Genomic DNA, 26,233 nt, shown 5'->3' with positions numbered 1-26,233 from the left:
ACCCCGCCCCCGACCCCCGGCGACACCACCCCGCGGCGGTCCCCCACCCCGCCACCGCCGCCGCCACCATGTATGCCGCGCTCGCGCACACCCTCACTCCGGACGAAGCACAGGTCGGTCGACCCCGCCCCCGACCCTCCGGCGTGTCAGACGTCACTTTTGTTAACACAACGGCTCTGCCACTCTATAAACCGCGGCAGAAATAGGCGTAATGATGGCAGCTAAACGTTGGCGTTAAATGCCGGATATCAGTTTCAGCACGCTGGTACAACACTCAGAGAACGCTGCTGTCCACACGTAGAGATGGAGGGTGCTATATTGAACCACGCATGCACCGAAATTATTTTGGGGTTGCTAAAGCTAGAGCTAACGTTATTCTTATACTGAATATTGTTCTAGGTCCAGATCGACAACCGTCTGAAGAATATACTGGGTCTCCAACCGACGACCGAACTCCAGCCCTCGCACGGCAGAGAAGCCGTAAAAGCAGCGCACGTACCACAAGACTTGGAGACGATGTTGGACTGCAGGACCTTCAAGAGGACCCAGACCAGCCCCGGCGTCCCCTGTCTCTCGGTGCCGGCTTTCAAGATGCCGGAGTACTTCCACCACGACCCGGCCTGCGACTGCTTCGCGTGCAGCAAGCCTTCGACCCTGGTCTTGGCCTGTAAGACGGCAGGCCTGGAGGCTTCCGTCTACTTCAGATCCAAGGAGTACGATATTGCGGAGAATTACTTCAAAGGCGCTTTGGATATGATACGTATAGCCGAGGGCAAACGTCCAGGGGTTGACTGCGAGAGGTTCATCGCCGAGGACCTGAGCAGGAAGCATCTGCGTCAGCTGAGACAGGTATGATTTTTTTAAGGGATTTTATGACCTGGGAACTAGGACCTTTAAGTCATGTCTTATTTTAATTTATATTCATATATTTATGAAAAATGATATTATGGATTGAAATGAAATTAAGATGATTAATTTGAGACATTAATCAACTGGGATGAAATTAAATGAAATGAATTGAGATGATATAGGATGAAATATATTATAATCTCAGTAAAATGGTGGTCATTTACTAAGATTTTTTTCAGTGGACTTTTTGGAGGATCCCGAGAAGTTACGTCCAGCGGCTTTGTTTCATTTTCCCACATTTGTGCACTTTCACAGATATTAAACAGTTAATAAACCACCGTCATTACACATTTAAACTTGAAGAAACACTAAATAGACAAAATAAAACAAATCACACAACTTCACTCCTCGCGTTCCCGACAAAAATTAAACCACTCGCACAGTTTAAAACACTATCAGTTTATTGTCAAAGAATAGAAAGCACAAACACAAAGAAGGAGAAGAGAGTGGAGATATGTGAAACAATAACATAAAGCAACAGTTACTGGTGGTAGGACCTCTTGTGAGTCCGCACGGGTAGGTACCACCACCCCGCCTATTTCTGCCGTGAAGCAGTAATGCGTTTCGGTTTGAAGGGCGGGGCAGCCGTTGTAACTATACCGAGACCTTAGAACTTATACCTCAAGGTGGGTGGCGCATTTACGCTGTAGATTTCTATGGGCTCCAGTAACCACTTAACACCAGGTGGGCTGCGAGCTCGTTCACCCATCTAAGCAATAAATAAAAAAAAAAAAAAAAAATATATAATTACTATCGTAAGCCAAAGTTATTAAGAAAGCGCAAGCGTCTCGCATTAAATCGACCAGCTGACTGACTTGGCTGGCGACTTGGGCCGGTACAAAGTGTGTCTAGATGTACCTAAGCATTTATTTTATATTTCTACATTGAAAACAACTTTGTTCACTGGCAGTCACTATATAAAAATTCGGATCGTTTGTCCGTTCAACGCACAATTGATTATTAAAAATTTAAATAAATTTTACATCTTACAATGTATGTAATAATAAAAAGGGTGCGTGTAGTTATGTAAGCGCGTAAGAAGTTATATTTTATTTTTAATAAATTTATTTCTTTTTTTTATTTAAATTTTAATCAATTTAAAAAAAATCGATTAAACACGCATATTAGACATCCCTTTTCTTGACATCGTATAAATTCGGTAATTCTCGGTACGGTTCGGAAAGTTCACCTGCGGCTATATTCAGACTCGCCAAGTTACGTCGGTCGTATTGTAATGAGCGATTTAGTCGTAAAATTTCACTCACTCAATTTTTCATAACGCGCGTCTGGTGTAGTGGTAAGTGACACGGTCACTACACAAGGGGGTCGCGGGTTCGAGTCCCGCCAAGGGAGGATATTTGTATGATAAATATAAAATGTTTTTTCCAGGGTTATGGATGTATATTAAATATATGTATGTGTATAATAAAAATATTACATTTATTTCCGTTATCTGGTACCTGTAACACAAGTTCTTTACGAACTTACCACGGGACCAGTTAACGTGCCGTGATTGTTAGTAAATATTTATTATTTATTTATTTATTATTATTTATTAAAGAAGTATAACTTCAATTCGGATCGTTTGTCCTTTCAACGCACAATTTAATTATTAAAAATTTAAATCCAAATTTACATCTTACAATGTATGTAATAATATCAATATTATGTTAGAAATAATTTTTAACATGCTACAGGTACACGTCGAGGTCCTGGTCGAGTTGTGCTACCTAGAACTGGCGCGCGGCAGGATCGCCCCAGCAGACGACTGCATTGTGACCATATACGAGACCACGCGAGACCACCAGTGCGACCCGTACACCCACAGCGAGGTCCTGAACCTGGTCGCGGCCGCCGCCACGCTCCGGGGAGCCGCGACCCCCGCGCCCCGCACCCCCCGGACCCTTGACGAGGACTTTGAGATGCTGAAGCTGAGCGAGGAGGATGTCAAGACGCCGGTGACCAAACGTCTCCCGGGTAATCCGAAGAAAATCGCCGTTAAGGATGAGGACGTGATGAAAGTTCGCAAGGTCATCAAGCTGGACCTGGATAGCGCTGATGAGGAGCCCAAGCGGAAACCAGAGTTTAAGATTCCGACGCGGGTCACGTCGAAGCCGGCCCTAGAAGATGTGACTCCCAGGCCTCGGAGGCCCCGGCTGGTGGTGCAACAACCCTCCGTGGAGGTGGCCACTCCAGCTGTGACGCCGAAACGGGAGGAGTTCCTCACGCCCGCGACCCCAGAGCAGTTTTTCACCCCCATGACCTCCATTAAGACGTACTCCAAGAGGAATCTACGCGGTGACATCGTTAAGAATCTGGAGAAGGAGTTTTCGACTCCGGTCGGGAAAGAGAACGCCAAGAGTAAGGGCGCCAGGCAACTGAGGAGGGCTGTGAGCCCCGGGAAGCTGCCACCTGACCAGCCCGAGAGACCCAGGAGGACAAGGAAACCAGTTCTAACTGACGGTAAATGAATTGATAATTTTTTTTTTTTTTTTAAGAAATTAAAATATATAGATTTTTTATTTATCTGCGTTTTATTGTCTTGTGTATTGTGAGAAATTATTTGGATTTATTTGAAATAAAATTGGATTTGTTTTCATGTTTTTTTTTCTCTTAACATACGTCCTTCGTATAACGCGGTATTTGTATAACACGGTGTCGATATTACACGGTACGAATTAGTCGTGTTATACGACTTTATAAAAGGTATGCCAGTTATGTTTTAGGACCAAACTAAAAAATGTTGTTGTCTTTTTGTTCAATTATGCAGGGTAGAAGTAAGAAGCGCCATCTTTTATTAGGGGATAAGTTGATAAAATGGCCGTCTGTAAACAGCGCGTTGTTGTTGGGAGACTCGCCGACATAGCGCTAGTATAGGCAGGGGACATTATATGAATATAGCGGTTTTAAATAGTCAAGTGTGCGCAGGTTAAAGTTTTTTTTATAGCTTAGGTGGGTGGACGAACTCACGGCCCATCTGATGTTAAGTGGTCATCGGAGCCCATAGACAACTATAACATAAATGCGCCCTCCATCTTGAGATATAAATTTTAAGGTCTCAGTTAGTTACAACGGCTGCCTCGCCCTTCAAACCGAAACGCATTACTGCTTCACGGCAAAAATAGGCAGGGTGGTGGTACCTACCCGTGCGGACTCACAAAAGGTCCCACCACCAGTAATTACGCAAATTATAATTTGTTGAAGTGAATATAGGTTAAAGTGAAGAGTGCTAGTCTATGGCGCTGTTTTTTAAATCTCTCCACTAGCTACTGTGGCGCCATCTTAATTAACTTCCTTTCAGCGGAATTTTTTTAACACACCGAACTGTTACTGCTTACTCCTACCCTCCACATGTCATACTTAAAAATAAAGAAGAAGAAAGAAACAACTTTTGAAAGATAGAAAATCATCAATTTTTATTTAATGTATTAAGAAAATAAATTATTTATTTTTATATCGATAAAAATGACATAACTGGGTTTGACAATCGATTCATAGAGATCAACATGTTGTAGTACTTATTGTTCATGTGGAAATACTGTCTAATTTGTTTTTTTTTAAGGGATTTTATGACCTGGTAACTGAGACCTTGAAGTCATGTCTTATTTTAATTTATATTTATATTTTTATGAAAAATGATATTATGGAGTGAAATGAAATGAAGATGATTAATTTGAGACAATAATCAACTGGGATGAAACCAAATGAGATGATATGGGATGAAATATAATCTCAGTAAAATGGTGGTCATTTACTAAGATTTTTCAATGGACTTTTTGGAGGATCCCGAGAAGTTACGTCCAGCGGCTTTGTTTCATTTTCCCACATTTGTGCACTTTCACAGATATTAAACAGTTAATAAACCACCATTATTACACATTTAAACCCGAAGAAACACTAAATAGACAAAATAAAACAAATCACACAACTTCACTCCTCGCGTTCCCGCCAAAAAGTCCTGTCTAATTTGATAGATATTAAAACGCGTAGACTGCCTTTATTCCCGTTAAAAACCTCATTTAAAAATTTTACCCTCTAAATTTAACATAATAATAAAACAAACCTGAAAATTTTCTAATTGCGTAATAACTGATGGGGGGCCGTGTTGTGAGTCCGTACGGGTAGGTACAACCGCCCTGCCTATTTCTGCCACGAAACAGTACCTAATGTGTTCCGTGTGCTTAGTTTGAGTTTTTTAATGTTCTCGATAGCGTAAAAGTTAACTCATATTTGTATGCAGTTGGAACGTTTGCCTATATTTGCCGCTAGGGGCGCTGTTCTTTTTTATTTTTTTTTATTGCTTAAATGTGTGGACGAGCTCACAGCCCACCTGGTGTTAAGTGGTTACTGGAGCCCATAGACATCTACAACGTAAATGCGCCACACACCTTGAGATATAGTTCTAAGGTCTCAGTATAGTTACAACGGCTGCCCCACCCTTCAAACCGAAACGCATTACTGCTTCACGGCAGAAATAGGCAAGGTGGTGGTACCTACCCGTGCGGACTCACAAGAGGTCCTACCACCAGTAATTACGCAAATTATAATTTTGCGGGTTTGATTTTTATTGCACGATGTTATTCCTTCACCGTGGAAGTCAATCGTGAACATTTGTTGAGTACGTATTTCATTAGAAAAATTGGTACCCGCCTGCGGGATTCGAACACCAGTGCATCGCTCGATACGAATGCACCGGACGTCTTATTCTTTAGGCCACGACGACTTCCAGGTGCATACAAACATGAGCTAACTTTTACGCTATCGAGAACGTTAAAAAACTCGCACTAAGCACACCGGTCTCAAGGGTCGGACAGCCGTTTTACTTTAGCAATAGAAGACACAAAAAGAACAAAATCGGGTGAATTATTCATTTATGAATTACGCTGACCGATCGCGAAAAACAGATGGCGTTGTTTTCAAAAAATCATCCAACTTAATTTTACCGAAAACAACTGAATAATCTAAAATAACATTACGAATTTGCACGAAAGCAATTATTATCTCCTTTTCCCGGAATATTAAAGATAATTTATCTAGCTTCGCTAAATCATGACGACGATAATATAACTGCATTATTAAAGTTACGTTTCGGAGATTCTTTTATAATGTTCTGCATACATTGAAGGCTCTTTAACTGATATTAATACTATTTCTGGGCAGACGAGTTAACGCTTTACCTGGTATTAAGTGTCAATCGGAGTCCATATTACCTTTTGTTAATGCTTAGGTAGGTGGACGAGCTCAAAGCCCACCTGTTGTTAAATGGTTACTGGAGCCCATAGACATCTACAACGTAAATGTGCCACCCGCCTTGAGATATAAGTTTTAAGGTCTCAGTGTAGTTACAACGGCTGGCCCCGCCCTTCAAACCGAAACGCATTACTGCTTCACGGCCGAAATAGGCGTAGTGGTAGCTATAGGTGGAATAGGTACCTACCCGTGCGGGCTCATAAGATTTCCTACCACCAGTAATAACCTGCAATAATGCGTAAATAATAAATACTGCTAACTATTTTATTGGGACGTGAATCGAAACACAGTAGAATGTGGTCACTGAGTTTCTCGCCGGATCTTCTCATTGGGTCGCTATTTCGATCCAGTGGTAGATTCAGCGAAGCACTGCTCTTGCTAGGTCTAGTGTTAGCAAATTCTCTCAGGTTGAGCCCGTGAGCACACCTACCCGCGCGTAGCTGCAATAGTCCCTTAAGCTACCAACGAATAGATACAAAAAAAATCAGTAGAACGTTTATTCAAGATTTCTATAAGGTTTAATCAAGTGTAATTAAGAAACAGGTTTCTATGTAATTAAAAAAAACCTGTTTATCCGTAATTGCTAGTCTCGTTAAGAGAATAATCGCTCATGTGACATCGAAAAAGTATAATTTGGAAATTTAATTGAACCAGCAATGTATGTCGTTCAAAATAATAAGATATTTAAGTCGGTGACCCGATAACGGTAGTTCAAAATGTTTGAGGTCATCGAGAGGAAAATGTTTACAAAAACAGCTTTAGTATATAGTACGGTACATGAATAGTGGTATTATTTTTACATAAGCTTTTCACTTCAAATCCATTTTTATAGACTTCATATTGAATTTTGTAAATATCAAATTCGTTTTCTATACCAAGATTAAAGTTTTTTAATTATTCTTTTAAAATTATAATTAAGAAAACGCAAAACATGTCAATTCAATGTTTTCAAGTCGTGTATTTTTTTCGCTTTCATTTAATTGTTGTTTGTTTTAGTTTTGTTAATTTTAAAAGAATCATAAAAAAATCCTAAAACTGGATTGCAAATTTAATTTGATAGTTGCAAGATTGATTTGATTTTTATTATTGAAAATAATAGTTAAAAAAAAAACCAAAAACACGCTTTTACAGAAAATCCAACCAAAAAATAGAAAATACATTTGTTGTACAAAAAAGCGTGGGATGCATTGTATCAATGGTTATAAATATCTTATTGACAGATTGATTGATTGTGTAGAAGGATTATCATTTTAAAAATATCTAAAAGAGCACCACACGCTTTTTTTTACAATAAAGCTATTTAATATTTTTTTCTTAAAGTAGCATTATGTATCATAAATTATTGAATATTGATAAATTGATAAGTATTCCAAATTTCGAGTTAATCCGACGTTTTGAAGGGGATCAAAATCACGGTCAAAGATTCCGTTACATACATCATGTATGAAGCTAATAAAAGCGTATTAAAAATGGTCCATGCTAAGTCCACCCTGACACCACAGGTGGTGGTGGTGGTGGTGGTAGTAAGTGAGTAGAACGTGAGTCTGTCAGACCATCTTAAGACACAAAATAAAATTAATTTGAATTAAAAATAGTGTAAGAAAAAATGATTTTATTGTAAAAAAGCGTGGGGTGCATGGTATCAGTAGTTATAAATATTTTATGAACAGATATGAGTAGATGGTTATTTTGATAATGTCCTGAAAAGTACCCCACGCTTTTTTACAATAAAATCATTTTTTCTTACACTATTTTTAATTCAAATTAATTAAAATTTATTTTCTATTTTTTAGTTGGATATTCTATAAATGCATATTATGTTAGTTTTTTAAACTATTATTTATTTTTTAGTTGAATTATATTTTTTTCTAAAATTTTATTTTTCCAATTTTTTCTTTAATATTTAATTGTCATCGGTCCTTAATAAGTATACCAAATTTCGAGTTAATCCGACGTTTTGAAGGGGGTCGAAATCGTGTTCAAAGATTCCGTTACAAACATACACACGTCTGAAGCTAATAAAAGCGTATTAAAAAAACCTATACCCACTAATTAAATATGTGTAATTTGTATGTAACATAATTATTGTACCGAGCAATAAAACAAAAGACAATAATTTCATTAGCGTCTGACCGTCGCTGGAGACAGACGCGTCACGTGCCATACGAACCAATCAAATAATGTGCGAATAATAAACTTACACTGAACTCTTTAAAAATGGATCAATCAATATATTTGTTGTTAATGCTAGTGTTATTTGTGTGTGTTCATTGCGAATTCGAGGGTGAGTTGTTTATTTATGTTTTTGTTTAATTGTTTGCGCCGTCGATTGATTTCACATGAACTATCTACACTGTCTGTAGCCGCGACAAAGACGAGAAATGTTTGTTTATTTGTGATCAAAATGTCAAGTTTAGCGGACATAAAAACAATGATACATATATATATGACGGAGGAGAAACGCTGAAGGAATGTTTTTAAAAAGTGTGACGTCAGCATTGTTGACGTCACGGTCTTTAAGTTCTCGATGATGACTCATATTTGGGCTTCCAAAACAAAACTTCACGAGAACTGCGTATATTGCATGAGAAGCATAACAACGTTACAGAGAGATCCGAACAGTACAACGGCTCGGACACGAATGAATAAACGCTAGACAGCACGGCCGTATTTATAGGACTTCGTACACGTCAGCGTGTTTACAAGTATTAAACACGTGAGCGTGTTTACAAGATTTTAAAGTATTGAAATTACAATAAAAGGTACTGTTTAACATCAATTTCTTATCACAGAGTAATTAGTTGATGATCAGTAGGTAAATAGTCATATTTGCGCCGACACGGCCATACTGACAGGCGGTGCGTGCTCTGCACCGGCCTCGTTGATTCTCGTAGGTTTTTCTTTGATTCTCATTGACCTGCAGGAATAAAAAGTTTCTCCGAGTAGCGCATCTGTTATACTTGCGTTACTTGTAACTATGTAGGTTTGAGACTTATTAATGCGATTTGATTGTAGGGTTCTCGGAGGGTATCGTAGGGTTCTCGGAGGGTATCGTAGGGTATCGTAGGGTTCTCGGAGGGTATCGTAGGGTTCTCGGAGGGTATCGTAGGGTTCTCGGAGGGTATCGTAGGGTTCTCGGAGGGTATCGTAGGGTTCTCGTAGAATTCTCGGCGGTTCTCGTAGAATTCTCGGCGGTTCTCGTAGAGTTCTCGGCGGTTCTCGTAGAGTTCTCGGCGGTTCTCGTAGATTTATTTAAGGTGTTCGGATAAGGATGTTGTGTAGTGTGATGTTGTGGCGTACACTGTGGTACTTATACAGTGGGCGTACACTGTGGTACTTATGTAGTGGGCGTACACTGTGGTACTTATGTAGTGGGCGTACACTGTGGTACTTATGTAGTGGGCGTACACTGTGGTACTTATGTAGTGGGCGTACACTGTGGTACTTATGTAGTGGAATTTTAGTAATCAAAACTAAAAACTTATCTTTGAGTGTTGATTTTGTTGCTCGACCATGCCGATTTGTGAAGTAGATGTATAGGCTCATCGGCTGTTGCTGGAGGGTAGTCTTCTTCCGCCGATATGGTTAAATGGTCTCCAGGTTGTTGCTGAGCGAAGGCGGCATGTGATCCCACTTCTGATGACGGAGGAGAAACGCTGAAGGAATGTTTTTAAAAAGTGTGACGTCAGCATTGTTGACGTCACGGTCTTTAAGTTCTCGATGATGACTCATATTTGGGCTTCCAAAACAAAACTTCACGAGAACTGCGTATATTGCACGAGAAGCATAACAACGTTACAGAGAGATCCGAACAGTACAACGGCTCGGACACGAATGAATAAACGCTAGACAGCACGGCCGTATTTATAGGACTTCGTACACGTCAGCGTGTTTACAAGTATTAAACACGTGAGCGTGTTTACAAGATTTTAAAGTATTGAAATTACAATAAAAGGGACTGTTTAACATCAATTTCTTATCACAGAGTAATTAGTTGATGATCAGTAGGTAAATAGTCATATTTGCGCCGACATATATATATTGTTTATATGTGATCAGCGGGTGATGATTAGCGGATGAAGATGTCAGTAAATAAAAACCAATGATATGTCTGTACATAGTATAGGCTACTTATTCGCGTTTTCACTATTTGCGGATTAAAAAAAATGCGACCCAATTCTTATATATGCGGTTAAAGATTTCTTTATTCGTCGATCTAATCGCTACATCGGTAGGATTATAAATAAGAAGGATTCTGATCGTAGCCAAACGAATATCCTTTGTAAGAGCGTCGTTAAATCGACTAATAAAATAGTAAAATATACCTTATTACAACTGTGTCTAAAGTATGTTTTTATTTTGTCACGTACGAAACGTATCCCATATAATCTCATTTACAATTCCAAATTCACGGGTTTTTATATTCGCGGCGTATTTACGGAACATAATAATATACCAAGAGAATAAAGATCTTTTCTATACAATGGTGATACAAGCGTGTTTCTTCCGAGAAACACTAATAAGTACATATCGGTTTGAATGACGAGGAAGTCATAGTATAGAACTGAGATTTAGGACTCATGTCTCGTGACGGGTGGCGGTATTGCTGATGTCCACGGGCTCTAGTTAGCACTGAATGTTGTCCGTGACCTCTACCGGTCATGTGACAAATAAACAATATAAATCTCTCTCGCCTTGTATTTTAATGTGGTAATCGCCAAGCAAAGAGGAATTTGGCTTTGTTTAATACAAGGATGAGTCACACGCGGCCCGCCAAGCATTTCTAAAATGGATTTTTGTTTATCGATTTTCTCCCATCAATTCATTTCCTGTTCTTTTCTTGTTTGTTTTTCTTTCATTAAATTTTCTATATGAAATCTTTACTTTTTTTAGTTTTTATTTTTTTAATTCTAATATACATATATGTATTTATTATAAATAAAGTTTCGTACAATATTAATAAGAGTTAACCTATGTGCGGGACGACAAAAAAAAACAAAAATTTAAATTCGCCCATTGATTAAAAAGGTAGCTCACCCCTGGACTTTAATAATCCAATCAAAATATATTATGTTTCAGGTGAAGAATGTAAAAAAGGTAATTTATTAGGAGTCTGTACGAATATAAGGAAATGTCAGTCCGCGCTGAACGACATCAGAAACAGGAAATCACCACAGGTTTGTTCAAATTTAGACGCACACTCATATCTAGCCTCAATAATATTATATAGACACAGTCCTCTGCAGCTCTGTACTGATCCTGAGCTCTTCTCGTACACAAACAGACACAGATCCGACCTACATCTAGCCTCTAGTCCTATACTACACTACTACAGACACAGTCCTCTGCAGCTCTGTACTGATCCCGAGCTCTTCTCGTACACAAACAGACACAGATCCGACCTACATCTTTAGCTGATGGTCCTTCAATGCTTTCAGATTTGTTCGTTCGACAACGCGGATCCTGTTGTGTGCTGCTTTGATAACTCGATCAGTTCACGGGCTCCCCTCGCCACAACAACGCGTCGGTGAGCAAGAGTTTGTCTTTTTTTTATGATTGAAGGGTTACTGGTGACCCTGAGGCCTTTCCAGTTTCACCAAGACAGGTGCGCGTGCAAAGGCTCAGCCAGGAGGGGTGGGAATTGCTCACAGCTGCCCGAGCGCCTCCGAAGGAGACCTAACAACTCAAGAGTTGTCGAGTTCGACGAGTACAGTTTATTTCTCTAAAAAACAGGATTCCATTTAAATTCTTTGTTATCCTCAGTTCGCTTGATTCGAAACATTCCTTAACTCCTACACTTCATGTAAATTAAGTTAATTATTTCGTAAAATACCCATATCCAGTCTACGTTATGGACTGAACCAGTTTTATCTGATGTAAACGACCGGGGTGACCTTTTCCAGTTGCATTTTCAATGTCGTCGCAATATCGATTTTTAAATAAATCGGTGAACTTCATCGTAACCGCTACGTATGGACTCAAACTTAAATGATTTTCACTGGTGGTAGGACTTCTTGTGAGTCCGCATGGATAGGTAACACTGCCTATTTTTGCCGTGAAGCAGTAATGCCTTTCGGTTTGAAGAGTGGGGCAGCTGTTGGGGCAGCCGTTGGTGGGTGGCGGCATTTACGTTTTAGATGGTCTCCGGTAACAGCTTAATACCAGGTGAACCGCGAGCTGGTCCAAACATAAGCAATAAAAAAAAACGAGTTCCTTAAGTAGCCATGCCTCTGTCTAACGCTCTAAGTGGTTTTAATCCTCCTCTGAAGAAGGACCACCACCCTGCCTATTTCTGCCGTGAAGCAGTAACGCGTTTCGGTTTGAAGGGTAGGGGCAGCAGACTTATAGTCGTCGTGGCCTAAAGGATAAAACGTCCGGTGCATTCGTATGCAGCGATGCACCGGTGTTCGAATCCCGCAGGCGGGTACCAATTTTTCTAATGAAATATGTACTCAACAAATGTTCACGATTGACTTCCACGGTGAAGGAATAACATCGTGTAATAAAAATCAAACCCGCAAAATTATAATTTGCGTAATCACTGGTGGTAGGATCTCGTGGGAGTCCACACGGGTAGGTACCACCACCCCGCCTATTTCCGCCGTGAAGCAGTAATGCGTTTCGGTTCGAAGGGTGGGGTAGCCGTTGTAACTATAATGAGGCCTTAGAACTTATATCTCGAGGTGGGTGGCGCATTTACGTTGTAGATGTCTATGGGCTCCAGTAACCACTTAACATCAGGTGGGCTGTGAGCTCGTCCATTCATCTAAGCAATAAAAAAAAAAAAAATTATATTTCAAGGTGGATGGCGCATTTACGTTGTAGTTGTCTATGGGCTCCAGTAACCACTTAACACCAGGTGGGCTGTGAGCTCGTCCACCCATATAAGCAATTAATAAAAATAAAAATGTTTCGCGGCGCCGCATCGGTCAGAGTCTATTTTAATGATAACGACTTATAGTCTCAAATTAATTAGTGTATTAAGTGAGAGAATATTCCGAGAGTCGAGAATATTCTACACATCTCTAGTATTGTGTTTCCGCTATCTGACAATTGATGGCGTTGTACTTCTCGAGCGTTCTAGGTGCTACTGGATCTTTCGATGTTCGTTCTGTTATACGAAATTGAAAAAATATCTTTTTAAACAAATATTTTATTGACGAAATGTATATAGAGATTTCACGACGATTAATGACGGCAACCGTGCCGTGTGGAATTAGGAATAGGACTGACTGGGTAGGGAGGGGATTGTTCTCTAATAAAGGATCATAACTGCTGATGCTATTCGGGAAAGGTGATGATGAAAGCAAAGCTAGGAACCAGAGGGTGTCATAACAGTTCGACTATTCGGCTATAGATGGCGTTACTCTTAACGGCACAACAATATCTTGAAAATGTCGTAAGCGCAATTTAGGCGCCTGACAGTCAATGTCTTGTGTTCTATGTGAATCTGATAGGAATATGTCCAAAATAACTCATCAGTCTGTCTACAGATTAGTCTTATTGGCAATCCTAATAACGAGTCGTCGCTTAGTTCATTACGACGTGTTAAACCTGCTTATTGTTTCAGTACGCCGAGTTCTACCACAACGGAGTACGTACCACCCTCCTATGATTACCAGTCCAACAATGGCGACAAGAAATGCGAGGATGTACCGGCGGATCTGACGTCTCCCAAGACCGGGCAGAAGGCGTGGGACAGTGAGTTCCTCTTGTAAACCACTCATTTTACTGAAGCGAAGTCGTCGTGGCCTAAAGGATAAGGCGTCCTGTGCATTGGTATGTAGCGATGCACCGGTGTTCGAATCCCGCTGGCGGGTACCATTTTTTTTCATGAAATACGTATTTAACAAATGTCCAAGATTGATTTCTACGGTGAAGGAATAACATCGTGCAATAAAAATCAAACCCGCAAAATTGTTATTTGCGTAATTACCGGTGGTAGGACGTCATGTGAGTCCGCGCGGGTAGATGCCACCACCCTGTCTATTTCTGCCGTGAAGCAGTAATGCGTTTCGGTTTGAACGGTGGGGCAGCCGTTGTACTGTTAAAAATGAGACCTTAGAACTCGTATCTAAAGGTGAGTGGCGGCATTTACCTTGTAGATACACCTGGTGGGCTGTGAGCTCGTCCAACCACCTAAGCAATAGTGCTTAAGGACGATAATCTTTGATAAGTAAATGTTGCCAAATATGACATACGGTTGTCAGATGTGGGTATTTGCAAAAGGCCTTATCGGGTAGGTCAGACTCCCAAGTGCCTTGGAGGGCGCTCGGGTTTCATTATCAGATCGAATCAGGAATGAGGAGATGCGCAAGGACTTCACGGTAGGGTTGTATGGTTGAAGAGGAGGACATATTGCTCGTAGAAGTGATGGTGCTAATGCCAATGCCACAAAGTTCTCGACTGACGATAATGCACTGGAAAGAGGGCAACGCAGGAAAAACCATAATGGCTGTGTATGAGTGATAAAATCTATATATTAATACGTGTAGCAAAAACTTTGTACTCCTTTTCACGAAAATTGCGCGGACGGAGGAGTGTGAAACTTTACACGCTTATAGAGAATATAGCGAAGGAGTGCAGAATGTTAATGTTTTTTTAAAATTATGTATTAATAATACATTAAATCAATTAAAAATCATTACAGACCCTACCATGTTTTTGACACAAACACACACACACACACATGTAACTATACTCTTTGTTTACTGTCAAACTTTTGTTATTGCGTAGTCTATGGTCAAATTGAGAATAGGTTAATATTGTTTGTCTTTAATATTATTTGTCTAAAGTGTAGTCTTGGCGAAATCTGTGATTATATAATAGAACCTTAATAATGTTCAAACGTATAATTTCAATTAATTATAGTCGAATTTCGACTTCTGGGGGACCATTAATACAAATAAATTCTACATGGTCAACCTTGACCCTGCTTAGGTAAACATTTTATTTTTTCCAATTGCTCAGCATAATTAGTCATTGCAATGTTAAAACTGGTTTTTCGTCATCACTTAAATTAAAACAAGAGTTCAGTTCTGAGAATCTGTGCCGGAGACAATGGATGTGTCATACGCTAAGCTACGTGGAGCCGGGCGATGACTGTAATTCATTAAAGAAGACGTTCCAAGAATAATTGGTCACGCTTTAGTAGACTATTTCGTGAAGTGAAAGGCTATTTCAGGCCGTCACCGCAAAAGTGGCCTAACCCACAATTTTTCATAGTCATGCTTATACTTCTTAGTCTGGCCATAAATACTGTTACAATTAAAAATAAACAAAATACTACATTTGAATTTGGAATCTGTCATTTTTATATGATTGCTCATTGAGTTTTCTCATTTTGGCGCCAATACATTGTAACAATATTTTGCGATATTAAAATAGAGTGGGATGATAAAGAGAACCGAATCGCTGTGATTGCATTATACAAAGTAGGTATGGAGCCAAATGCAATTTATAAAACTCCATACGCTTGCTATTAGTAAAATGTTTATGTACCGGGCTATTAATAGGTGCAATGAGACCTCTTCTGTTTGTGACAGAAAAAGATCTGGCCGTCCACATAGTGTTCGTAAGAAAAAGGTGGTCAAAGCAGTAAGGGATAGAATTCGAAGAAATCCTGTCCGAAAGCAAAAGATTTTATCTCGGGAGATGAAGATAGCACCTAGAACCATGTCGCGTATTTTAAAAGATGACTTAGGACTTGCAGCCTATAAGAGACGTACTGGTCATTTATTAACTGATAATTTAAAAGAGAATAGGGTAGTAAAATCGAAACAACTACTGAAGCGGTACGCAAAGGGAGGTCATAGAAAAATTTTGTTTACGGATGAGAAAATTTTTACAATTGAGCAACAATTTAACAAACAAAATGACCGTATTTATGCTCAAAGCTCTAAGGAAGCTACCCAATTAGTCGACAGAGTGCAACGTGGGCACTATCCGACTTCAGTGATGGTTTAGTGGGGTATTAGCTATGAAGGAGTGACTGAGCCATACTTTTGTGAAAAAGGTATCAAAACATCGGCACAAGTGTATCAAGATACCATTCTTGAGAAGGTAGTGAAGCCCCTTAACAACACCATGTTCAATAATCAAGAATGGTCCTTCCAGCAAGACTAGGCGCCAGGTCATAAAGCTCGGTCTACGCAGTCTTGGTTGGAAACGAACGTTTCGGACTTCATCAGAGCTGAAAACTGGCCGTCGTTTAGTTACGATCTTAATCCGCTGGATTACGATTTATGGTCAGTTTTAGAGAGTACGGCTTGCTCTAAACGCTATGATAATTTGGAGTCCGTAAAACAATCCGTATGATTGGCAGTGAAAAATTTTCCCATGGAAAGAGCGCGTGCTTCTATTGACAACTGGCCTCAACGTTTAAAGGACTGTATTGCAGCCAATGGAGACCACTTCGAATAACTTTAAATTGTTTTATATTTATGTATTAAACTAACACACTGTATAAGTAATAAATGTTATTTGCCATAGAATTTTTTTTGTTTTCCTTTGTAATAGTATTTATGGCCAGACTAAGTATATATACTAGTTGACCCAGTAGACTTCGTAGTGCCTCAATCGATAAATAAAAGACCGACGGGGGACACATCAAAGGAAAAACAAAATTGTTATTTTTATTTAATTCCGAGCATTTTCATATTTATCTACCTTTTAAACCTTCTCTGGACTTCCACAAATAATTCAAAACCAAAATTAGCCAAATCGGTCCAGCCGTTCTCGAGTTTTAGCGAGACTAACGAACAGCAATTAATTTTATTTTAAATAGATATAATCAATTTTGAGGCAAAACCGACCTATCCATAGTTTCACCCATAGATAACATTATTTTTGCGCGTATTGTTTTTTGCTTACTCAAATTCAAATTCATGAAAACTTAAATCTCCATTGCTCCATAATAACTATAGTAAGCTTAGGCCACTTTTGCGTTGATGGCCTCATTTAGTTTAAGCGAAATTTTTGCCACAGAAGAGTCGCTAAAAGTTTCTTTTTTATTGCTTAGATGGGTGGACGAATTCACAGCCCACCTGGTATTAAGTGGTTAGTGGAGCCCATAGACATCTATAACGTAAATGCGCCACCCACCTTGAGATATAAGTTCTAAGGTCTTAGTATAGTTACAACGGCTGCTCCACCCTTTAAACCGAAACGCATTACTGCTTCACGGCAGAAATAGGCGGGGCGGTGGTACCTACCCGTGCGGACTCACAAGTGGTCCCACCACCAGTAATTATGTAAATTATAATTTTGCGGGTTTGATTTTTATTACACGATGTTATTCCTTCCCCGTGGGAGTCAATCGTGAAAATTTGTTGAGTACGTATTTCATTGGAAAAATCGGAACCCGCCTGCGGGATTCGAACACCGGTGCATCGCTTCAACACGAATGCACCGGACGTCTTATCCTTTAGGCCGCGACGACTTTAAAATCTCTTCCCTCCAATATACTGTATCTTCTCTCTGTTTGTCTAGAATGTATTGAATATCAAGAGCAGCTCGTGTATCCGTGTGAAAAGGGCGTCGCGCTCACCGGGGAGATCAGCCGCAGTAAGCACTGCCACCACGACGCGGACGAGCTCATCATTGGCGGCACCGATGCAGGCGTCAACGAATATCCGCACATGGTATTGTTACTAATCTATATTATATTAATGTTCTTTAAGATTTTTGATGCGTGATTGTAATTTTTATCGGAGTTTATAATACGCTTTTATTAACTTCAGACGTATGTATGTTTGTAACGGAATCTTTGAACATGATTTTGACCCCCTTCAAAGCGTCGGATTAACTCGAAATTTGGTATACTTATTAAGGACTGATGACAATTCAATATTTAAAAAAAATATTGAAAAAAATTGAAAAAATTGAAATCCAACTAAAAATAGATTTTTTTTTTAATAAATTTGAATTAAAAATAGTGTGTGCATGTAGTGGGGTGCATGGTATCAATAGTTATAAATATTTTATGAACAGATATGGTAGAAGGGTTATTTTGATAATATCCTGAGAAGCATCCCACGCTTTTTTACAATAAAATGATTTTTTCTGACACTGTTTTTAATTCAAATTTATTAAAATTTATTTTCTATTTTAAAAACTAACCCTTCTACATAAAGGTGGATTTTCTATAAAATCGTATTTTGTTAGTTTTTTTAAACTATTATTTATTTGTATTTGATTTTTAAAGAATTGTATCGCTTACTAATTATGATCGTTAAAGAATCTGATAACCATAATTATTTTTAGCTATATTTGTCTGGAATCCAACAGTGGTCCATGTTCCGAAATAAAACTATGTAGGTTTTAATTGCTTAGACCGGTACAAGCTTGCGGCCCTCCTGCTGTTAAGTGATTATCGGATCCCATAGACACCACGCGAGCGTCACCACGGAATGAGCTCCCTTCCACAGTGTTTCCCGAGCGCTATGGCGTGTCCTTCTTCAAACGAGGCTTGTGGAGAGTATTTAAGCGGTAGGCAGCGCCTTGGCTCTGCCCCTGGCATTCCTGAAGTCCATGGGCGACGGTATCCACTCACCATCAGGTCGGCCGTACGCTCGTCTGCCTACAAGGACAATAAAAAAAAGCCGGAAATAATGTAATGACAATAAACAAAACGCGTGGTTAAATAAGTAACAATAAGTTTCTTCAAAATCCATTCAGTAGTTTTTGCGTGAATGAGTAAGAAACATACATCCATACGTTCTTGCAAACTTTCATGTTTATAATATTAGCTTAGGATATCAGAGTGTGAAAGGCGATATTTCGCTTAACACGCGACATTTATCTTTGTAATTAAAGGTTCGTTTTATTTGTTATCAACATCAACAGTTCGATGTTTTTAATTGAACTTCAATTATGTTTACTTCCTTCGATTGCTAAACAAGTTTCCCACAGACACAGCCCACTGAGTTTCTATGCGGATCTTCTCAGTGGGTCGCGTTTCCGATCCGGTGGTAGAGTCTGCGAAGCACTGCTCCTGCTAGGGTCAGTGTTAGCAACTCTCCGGTTTGAGCCCCGTGAGCTCACCTACACACGTTAGGGTGAACCTGAAATAGCCTCTCAAGGCTATCAGCATAGGTAGGAAAAAAAAAAGCTTTTTTTTGTTATGACATATTTTTTCCAAATTTCAAACTTTAAATGACTCTCCTGTAAAGTTGCAAAACTGTCGTTTAAACCAAACTAGAGGTCCCGCAGTAGTCGAAATTCGACTATAATTAATTGGAATTGTAAGTTTGTACACTATTATGATTGTATTTTATACTTCTATAATCACAAATTTCGCCAAGACTACACTATAAAAAATATTAACAAAGACAAACCTATTTAATCTATTCTCAACAACAGACGTCAAGAACAAAAGTTTGACAATAAATAGTATACATGCGTGTTGTGTCAAATGAATGGTAGTGTGTGTAATGTTTTCTTTATTGATTTAATGTATCTTTTATGCATTATTTAAAAAAAATATTGGCATTGTGCACTTCTTCTCTATATTCTCTATAAGTGTTGGAAAATTTCATACTCCTCCGTCCGCGCAATTTTCGTAAAATGGGACACAAAGTTTTTGCCTCACGTATTATTAATATATAGATATCCTTTCAGGTCCCGAATTATATTAGTAAGTTATAATCACAAGAAATAGCTGCATCGAATAATGACCATGCTATTGTCCAGGTCCTGCTCGGCTACGGTGACGATGTCGCGAACATCCAGTGGCTGTGCGGGGGGGTGCTCATCAGTGAGCGCTTCGTGCTCACAGCCGGACACTGCCTATCCAGTAGAGAGGTGTCAGTGTGACTTTGATGGATAAATATGCTTTCTCATCATCATCATCATTCTCCTGCCCTTCTCCCAGTCACCTGGGGTCGGCGCAACATGCTTTCCCCTTCCATACTCCTCTATCATATACCATTTCTTCGCTCACTCCCCTCTTACATAAATCGCTTTCTTTTTAAGCTATTGCATAGCCTTTATCGAGGGCTTTGAGCGCAGCGACCGAATCAAGAAATTCCGTAACGAAAATAAAACCTAACACCCCCCACTCCGCCTTCCATGTAGCTCGCGTGTAGTGTTTGTGAATAAGCGCGCGGCGTGACGTCGCACTGCATGCGCATTATGAAAAGTCTGCCCATCTCTCTCTCGCGCTGTCCAGCTTATGAGTGTGAAGGAGACAGTTAATGTTTTGTTTTTGTTAATGTTTATAAATATAGCGTGGTCTTAATTTATTATTGTTTTAATATTAAATTATTATTGTCTAATAATAATTGCATAAGTTGATGAAAAATGCCATGCAATAGCTTTACCGCGGCAGTCCCCAAGTGCCAAACGTGTTTTTAGGGTTGTATTATTACTGGTGGCCCGGAGGCCCTTCCAGTTTCACCAGGATAAGTGGGCAAGGAAAGGCCCAGCCAGGAGCAATCAAATCGTCTTTCACGCAATCCAACCATTTTTTCTTAGGTCTACCTCTTCCTCTATGTCCTTCCACATTCATAGTTAACACTCTTACCAACCTCATTCTCATTTCGTCTCATCACATGTCCATACCATCCCAAACGCGCACTTCCCAACTTCTCTCTGCATAAATATGCATTCTATGTTGAGTTGAAGTCGTCATGACCTAAAGGATAAAGACGTCCGGTACCAATTTTCCTAACGAAATACGTACTCAACAAATGTTCACGATTGACTTTAACGGTGAAGGAATAACATCGTGTAATAAAAATCAAACCCGCAAAATTATGATTTGCGTAATTAATGGTGGTAGGACCTCTTGTGGGTCCGCACGGGTAGGTACCACCACTCCGCCTTTTTTGCCGTGAAGCAGTAATGCATTTCGGTTTAAAGGGTGGGGCAGCCGTTGTAATTATACTGAGACCTTTGAACTGATATCTCAAGGTGGGTGGCGCGTTTACGTTGTAGATGTGTATGGGCGCCTCTAACAACTTAACACCAGGTGGGTTGTAAGCTTGTCCTCCTATCTAAGCTATATAAAAAAAAGAATTGCCAATTTGATATGCTTCAAACGTTTACTTAGTGGCGCAGTCAGATACGTGTATATCGGAGCCCTCGCCCGGCACGAGACCACGAACCCGTCCCGCCGCTACGCAGTCATCCGCGCTCACAGACACCCCGACTACAAGCCGCCTAGCAAGTATAACGACATCGCGCTGTTAGAGCTAGATCGACAGTGAGTATGATTAGCACGGATGAGCAAAACTCTTTTTAATACGCACTTATTAGCTTCAGACGTATGTATATTTGCAACGGAATCTTTGAACATGATTTTTGACCCCCTTCAAAACGTAGGATTAACTTGAAATTTGGTATACTTATTAAGGGTCGATGATAATTCAATATTAAAAAAAATAATTGAAAAAAAAACGTATTGAAAAAATTGAAATTCAACTAAAAAATGAAAAAGCGTGGAGTGCTTTTTAGGATATTATCAAAATAACCCTTCTACTCATTTTAGTTCATAAAATATTTATAACTACTGATACCATGCGCCCCACGCTTTTTTTTACAATAAAATCATTTATCTTTACACTATTTATAATTCAAATTTATTAAAATTTATTTTCTATTTCTTAGTTGGATTTTCTATTAAAGCATATTTTGTTAGTTTTTTTAAACTATCATTTATTTCTTATAAATTTTCAAATTGCTAATAGTAGTGACGAGAATTTTGTGAATTGCCTAGCAAATGTTACAAAAGGTGACGTCATTTGAGGCTAATATAGAGCGCGCTAAAAAAAATTACCTGATAAGCACAGCTTCCTTTGTCGTATCACTTGTCAGAGCGACCGTGGTCGTCACTCAGTGTCATTACTGTGAGCAGATGTTATGTGAATCACTAGCGATTGCCACTTCTCCGGGTTTGTGGTTAGTGTGGTACACTCATGTAAGCAACCGCCAACCGCCGACTTGATGATCCTGTAGACCGAATGGTAAACAGTCGACGTCGCCCAAAGCACGTCATTACCGATCCTCCCGATCCATTAACGGTGCTTTTGGGCACCTCAAGCACCGGTCACCGTCCTCGTCGAACCCGTCGCTCGCGACGAAGGGCTCTGAACGACAAGGCGCTCTAAGGAGTCATTTGCGCGATCAGCCACAAATGACGTTTTGCGTTTTGGCGAAGCTTACGGAGATCCTTCATCGGCAGACATTATCCTGGTAGGGTCTCTCGGATTGCTGACGTCCATGAATTCCGGTATTCACTCAGCACCAGATAGGCCACATGGTCGTTTACCTACTAAGGTAAATGTTAACTTGTAACTGGTGGTAGGACCTCGTGTCAGTCCGCACGGGTAGGTACCACCACCCTACCTATTTAGTAAATAATAATAATAATAATAATAATTGACATGGTGGTATGATTCTGTTTAAAGTATTGTTAAGCGCTAGCTCTGTGTACAGGGTCCCGCTGGACCAGTACACAGTCCCGGCGTGTCTGCACACGGGAGACGCCGTCAATGACGAGCGGGCCTCCGCCACCGGCTGGGGACTCACCGAGAACCGGGGCTCCACGTCGGACGTGCTGCAGAAGGTACGGAGCCAATTATGTCATTTTTGTTCAATGCAAGCGGACCAAAGCTCTGCCTACCACTATCCTTCCCAGGATACTTGGATTATCCAGAACATTCCAGGGGCGGTAGTGATATGTAGATAGGGTTTTGAGGGTAGATGGAAATTTAATTATTTACTGGTAGTAGAACCTCTTGTGAGTCCGCGCGGGTAGGTACCATCGCCCTGCCTATTTCTGCTGTAAAGCAGTAATGCGTTTCGATTTGAAGGGTGGGGCAGCCGTTTTAACTCTCCTTGAGACCTTAGAACTTATATTTCAAGGTGGGTGGCGCATTTACGTTGTAGATGCTAAGGGCTCCAGTAACCATTTTAACACCAGGTGGGCTGTGAGCTTGTCCACCCATCTAAGCAATAAAAAAAAACACTACAGGGTCAGCTACTGCGAACTATAGGCGCCGCCATATTGGCCTTGGCTGCTCTGGCGAGCGCCTCTCACTTTATCCCTACTCCGCGACCGACCGTCACGCGACATGCAACACACAGACGAAAAAGTTTGAGACGATGTAATAAAAATCTCACCAAGTCTTATTTCCGCAGGTGGTACTAACTAAGTTCACGTCGACGGAATGCTCCGAGAAGTACCCGACCAATCGCAACATGAAGCGCGGGTTCGACCCTCGGACTCAGATGTGCTACGGAGACAGGACATTGTCCAGAGACACTTGTCAGGTATCCATTCTTTGTAATTCCGGTCTATACGCGTCACCAAGACAACTGGTTCTTAATGAGACTATACAGATCATAAGGTCTTCTTAACCCGCAGACACAGCTCGCTGAGTTTCTCGCCGGTCATCTCAGTGGGCTGCGTTTCCAATCCGGTGGTTTTTTTTTTGCTGATATGGGTGGACGAGCTCACAGACCACCTGGTATTAAGTGGTTACTGGAGCCCCTAGACATCGCCAATGTAAATGCGCCTTCCACATTCAGATATAAGTTCTAAGGTCTCACAAGTATAGTTACAACGGCTGCCCTACCCTTCAAACCGAAACGCATTACTGCTCCACGGCAGAACTAGGCAGGACGGTGGTACCTACCCGCGCGGAATCACAAGAGGTCCCACCACCAGTGCCTAATTACGCAAATTATAATTCGATTCCAGTATATTCTATAAGTAGATTCTGCGAAGCACTGCTCTTGCTAGGGTCAGTGTTAGCACTCCGGTTTGAGCCCCGTGAGCTCACCTACTAGCTAAAGTTACGCTGACATAGCCTCTCAAGGCTTAGGTAGGAAAAAAAGGTATTCTCGTAACGAATTCCAGATCTGGGAGCAATTTAATATCAGGTGGATGATCATCTTATCTCCTACATCAGGGCGTTAGTTTAAAGCTTGGTTTTTGTTGAGGCATTACCCAAACGCGCCCAAAAGACACGATGACAGTTGTACTGGTATTGAATATATGTTGATTGACCAAATCCTGACGCCAATAAGGACCTAACGGAGCAATCGACCTGTTTCTACTGTGAAGTAAGCACGCCATCCAGTTTCACTGATGGTAGGACCTCTTGGGAGGCCGCACGGGTAGGTACCACCACCCCGCCTATTTCCTCCGTGAAGCAGTAATGCGTTTCGGTTTGAAGGGTGGGGCAGCCGTTGTAATTAGACTGAGATCTTAGAACTGATATCTCAAGGTGAGTGGTGTATTTACGTTGTGGATGTCTATGGGCTCCAGCAACCACTTAACACCAGATGGGCTGTGAGCTCGTCCACTCATCTAAGCAATAAAACAATGAACTTCCGTATTATAAAAATAGTAATTTTAAGTTCAATTCGAGGTATAAAGAAAATAATTATTCGGGTATACATTTTTTATTATGATTTTTTATTGATAAAAAAAAAACTACTTCAACTTTATTTTATTCACAATGATATATAAAAAATATAAAATAATAAAAATATACAAAGAAACAGCTATTTATATGAATAATAATAATAACCGTCATCACGTAGACTATACGTTAGACACTGTATAGCCATCATACTAAGACTATACAAAAATAATAAAATTTTACGTTACGGACGTTTTCCCGGTTAGGGTATCCCTCCGCATCGTTCCATAAGGAACTTCGTTCCAAAAGTCTGAAGAGCAGCCGTCATATGTACGTGAGATTCCCTAACTAGGTCTTCTGTTGCAGGGCGATAGCGGAGGTCCTATACAGATAAAAAGCAAGAAGATGGACTGTATGTACGTCGTGATAGGCGTGACGTCGTTTGGTCGGGCCTGTGGTTACGCGGGCGAGCCCGGGATCTACACCAGGGTCAGCCACTACGTACCCTGGATAGAGAGTGTCGTCTGGCCTTAGATATAAATAAAGTTGTTATAAGAAAACGTTTCTCATTTATCACGAACCTGGCCCTTATCTGGACTGTAGCAGCTAACCCTTCCAGGGTTTTAAAAAGCACCCCACGCTTTTTGACGTGACAACGTCTTATAATTCGACGGAGCCGGCTGCACGCACGAAAAAACATGACTCATGCGGCGTTACCTCGCTCTGAGGCGTTCCATTTAAGGCTTGAAGTGCAAGCGAGAGCGCGCAACGAGCGACAAAGAGGCACAATCGGCTTCCGCGTTGGGCAGCGTTCGACATCTGTGTCTCTCCTACTTGAGTGAGCGATGCATCCGCGTGGACAGCTGCTATACAATAATACATTTACATGTTTTCGTCGATAATTGAAAAATGAAACCATTCCATCAGTATTTTCTTATGACGTTGTCACGTTCAACTATCGTCAGTAAACCGAGTTTACAGACAACCGATTTTTTTAAAACAATCAATTTCTTTTAAAAATTTTTGTTGGATTTTCTATAAAAGCCTGCTTTTTTGTTTTTTCTTAAACTATTTTCTATTTTTTTTTTTTTTTTGTTTAAGTTGCTTATTATAGTATATTATTCATTAATGTACATTCAGTCAAATACAACAATTTCCAATTTGTTAAGTGAAAAAAAGGCGCTCAAGTGAATTCCTTGGAAGAAATCCTTGTTTTTGACTTAAATTATTGATACGATGAATGACAGGTTTTTGCAGTCTACCCTTGTGACGAGCTTATAAGCTTCCTATATCTGTTATACTAGATTTTTCACTAACTATTGGCTAACCATTGACATTACAATTAAACAATACTGTTACGCGCTGGGGTCGGGATAAATATATGTTCCATCAAAGTACAACTTAACACTATGTTAGCACTTAGAACGCTTAAAACACTTCATAAGCACTTTAAAATTCTCAATTCGCTTCTTCCGCTTCGCTTCAGGTGATCCGTTCGCTGTTTCGCTTCAAGTAATTCCGATTACTAACTGACTGCATGCCATCTCTGCAACGCTTTTATAGTCGAGACGAAATTCCTAGAATCGTCGAGAATATTCCACACAAGTCGAGTATTGTGTGTTTCCGATATCTGACAATAGATGGCGTTGTACTTCTCGAGCGTTCTAGATGCTTCGATATTTGTTCGGCTATTCGGCGATATA

The 26,233-nt window shown here is 40.2% G+C and overlaps 2 protein-coding genes across 2 annotated transcripts in view; both read left to right on the top strand.

Annotated features, from left to right (window-relative positions):
* LOC101736046 (uncharacterized) overlaps positions 1 to 3,508 on the top strand; it is a 29,288-nt gene extending 25,780 nt beyond the window's left edge. The window contains exons 13-14 of the mRNA XM_038019741.2: positions 400 to 849; positions 2,607 to 3,508. Coding sequence (XP_037875669.1) covers positions 400 to 849; positions 2,607 to 3,380 — 1,224 coding nt within the window. The 3' untranslated portion in view covers positions 3,381 to 3,508. The remainder of the gene's footprint in view (positions 1 to 399; positions 850 to 2,606) is intronic.
* Positions 3,509 to 8,376: 4,868 nt separating this feature from the next.
* Positions 8,377 to 25,064, top strand: LOC100862834 (serine protease HP21). The gene is given in 10 exon segments (NM_001257055.1): positions 8,377 to 8,443; positions 11,239 to 11,336; positions 11,598 to 11,686; positions 13,730 to 13,860; positions 17,650 to 17,801; positions 19,852 to 19,964; positions 21,212 to 21,364; positions 22,597 to 22,726; positions 23,302 to 23,433; positions 24,897 to 25,064. Coding segments are annotated over 10 exon segments (1,233 nt in total).
* The last annotated feature ends 1,169 nt before the right edge of the window (positions 25,065 to 26,233 follow it).

This window comes from Bombyx mori, chromosome 24 (assembly GCF_030269925.1).
Source record: "Bombyx mori chromosome 24, ASM3026992v2".
Taxonomy (NCBI): Eukaryota; Metazoa; Arthropoda; class Insecta; order Lepidoptera; family Bombycidae; genus Bombyx; species Bombyx mori.
This window is presented reverse-complemented; position numbering and strand designations above follow the sequence as displayed.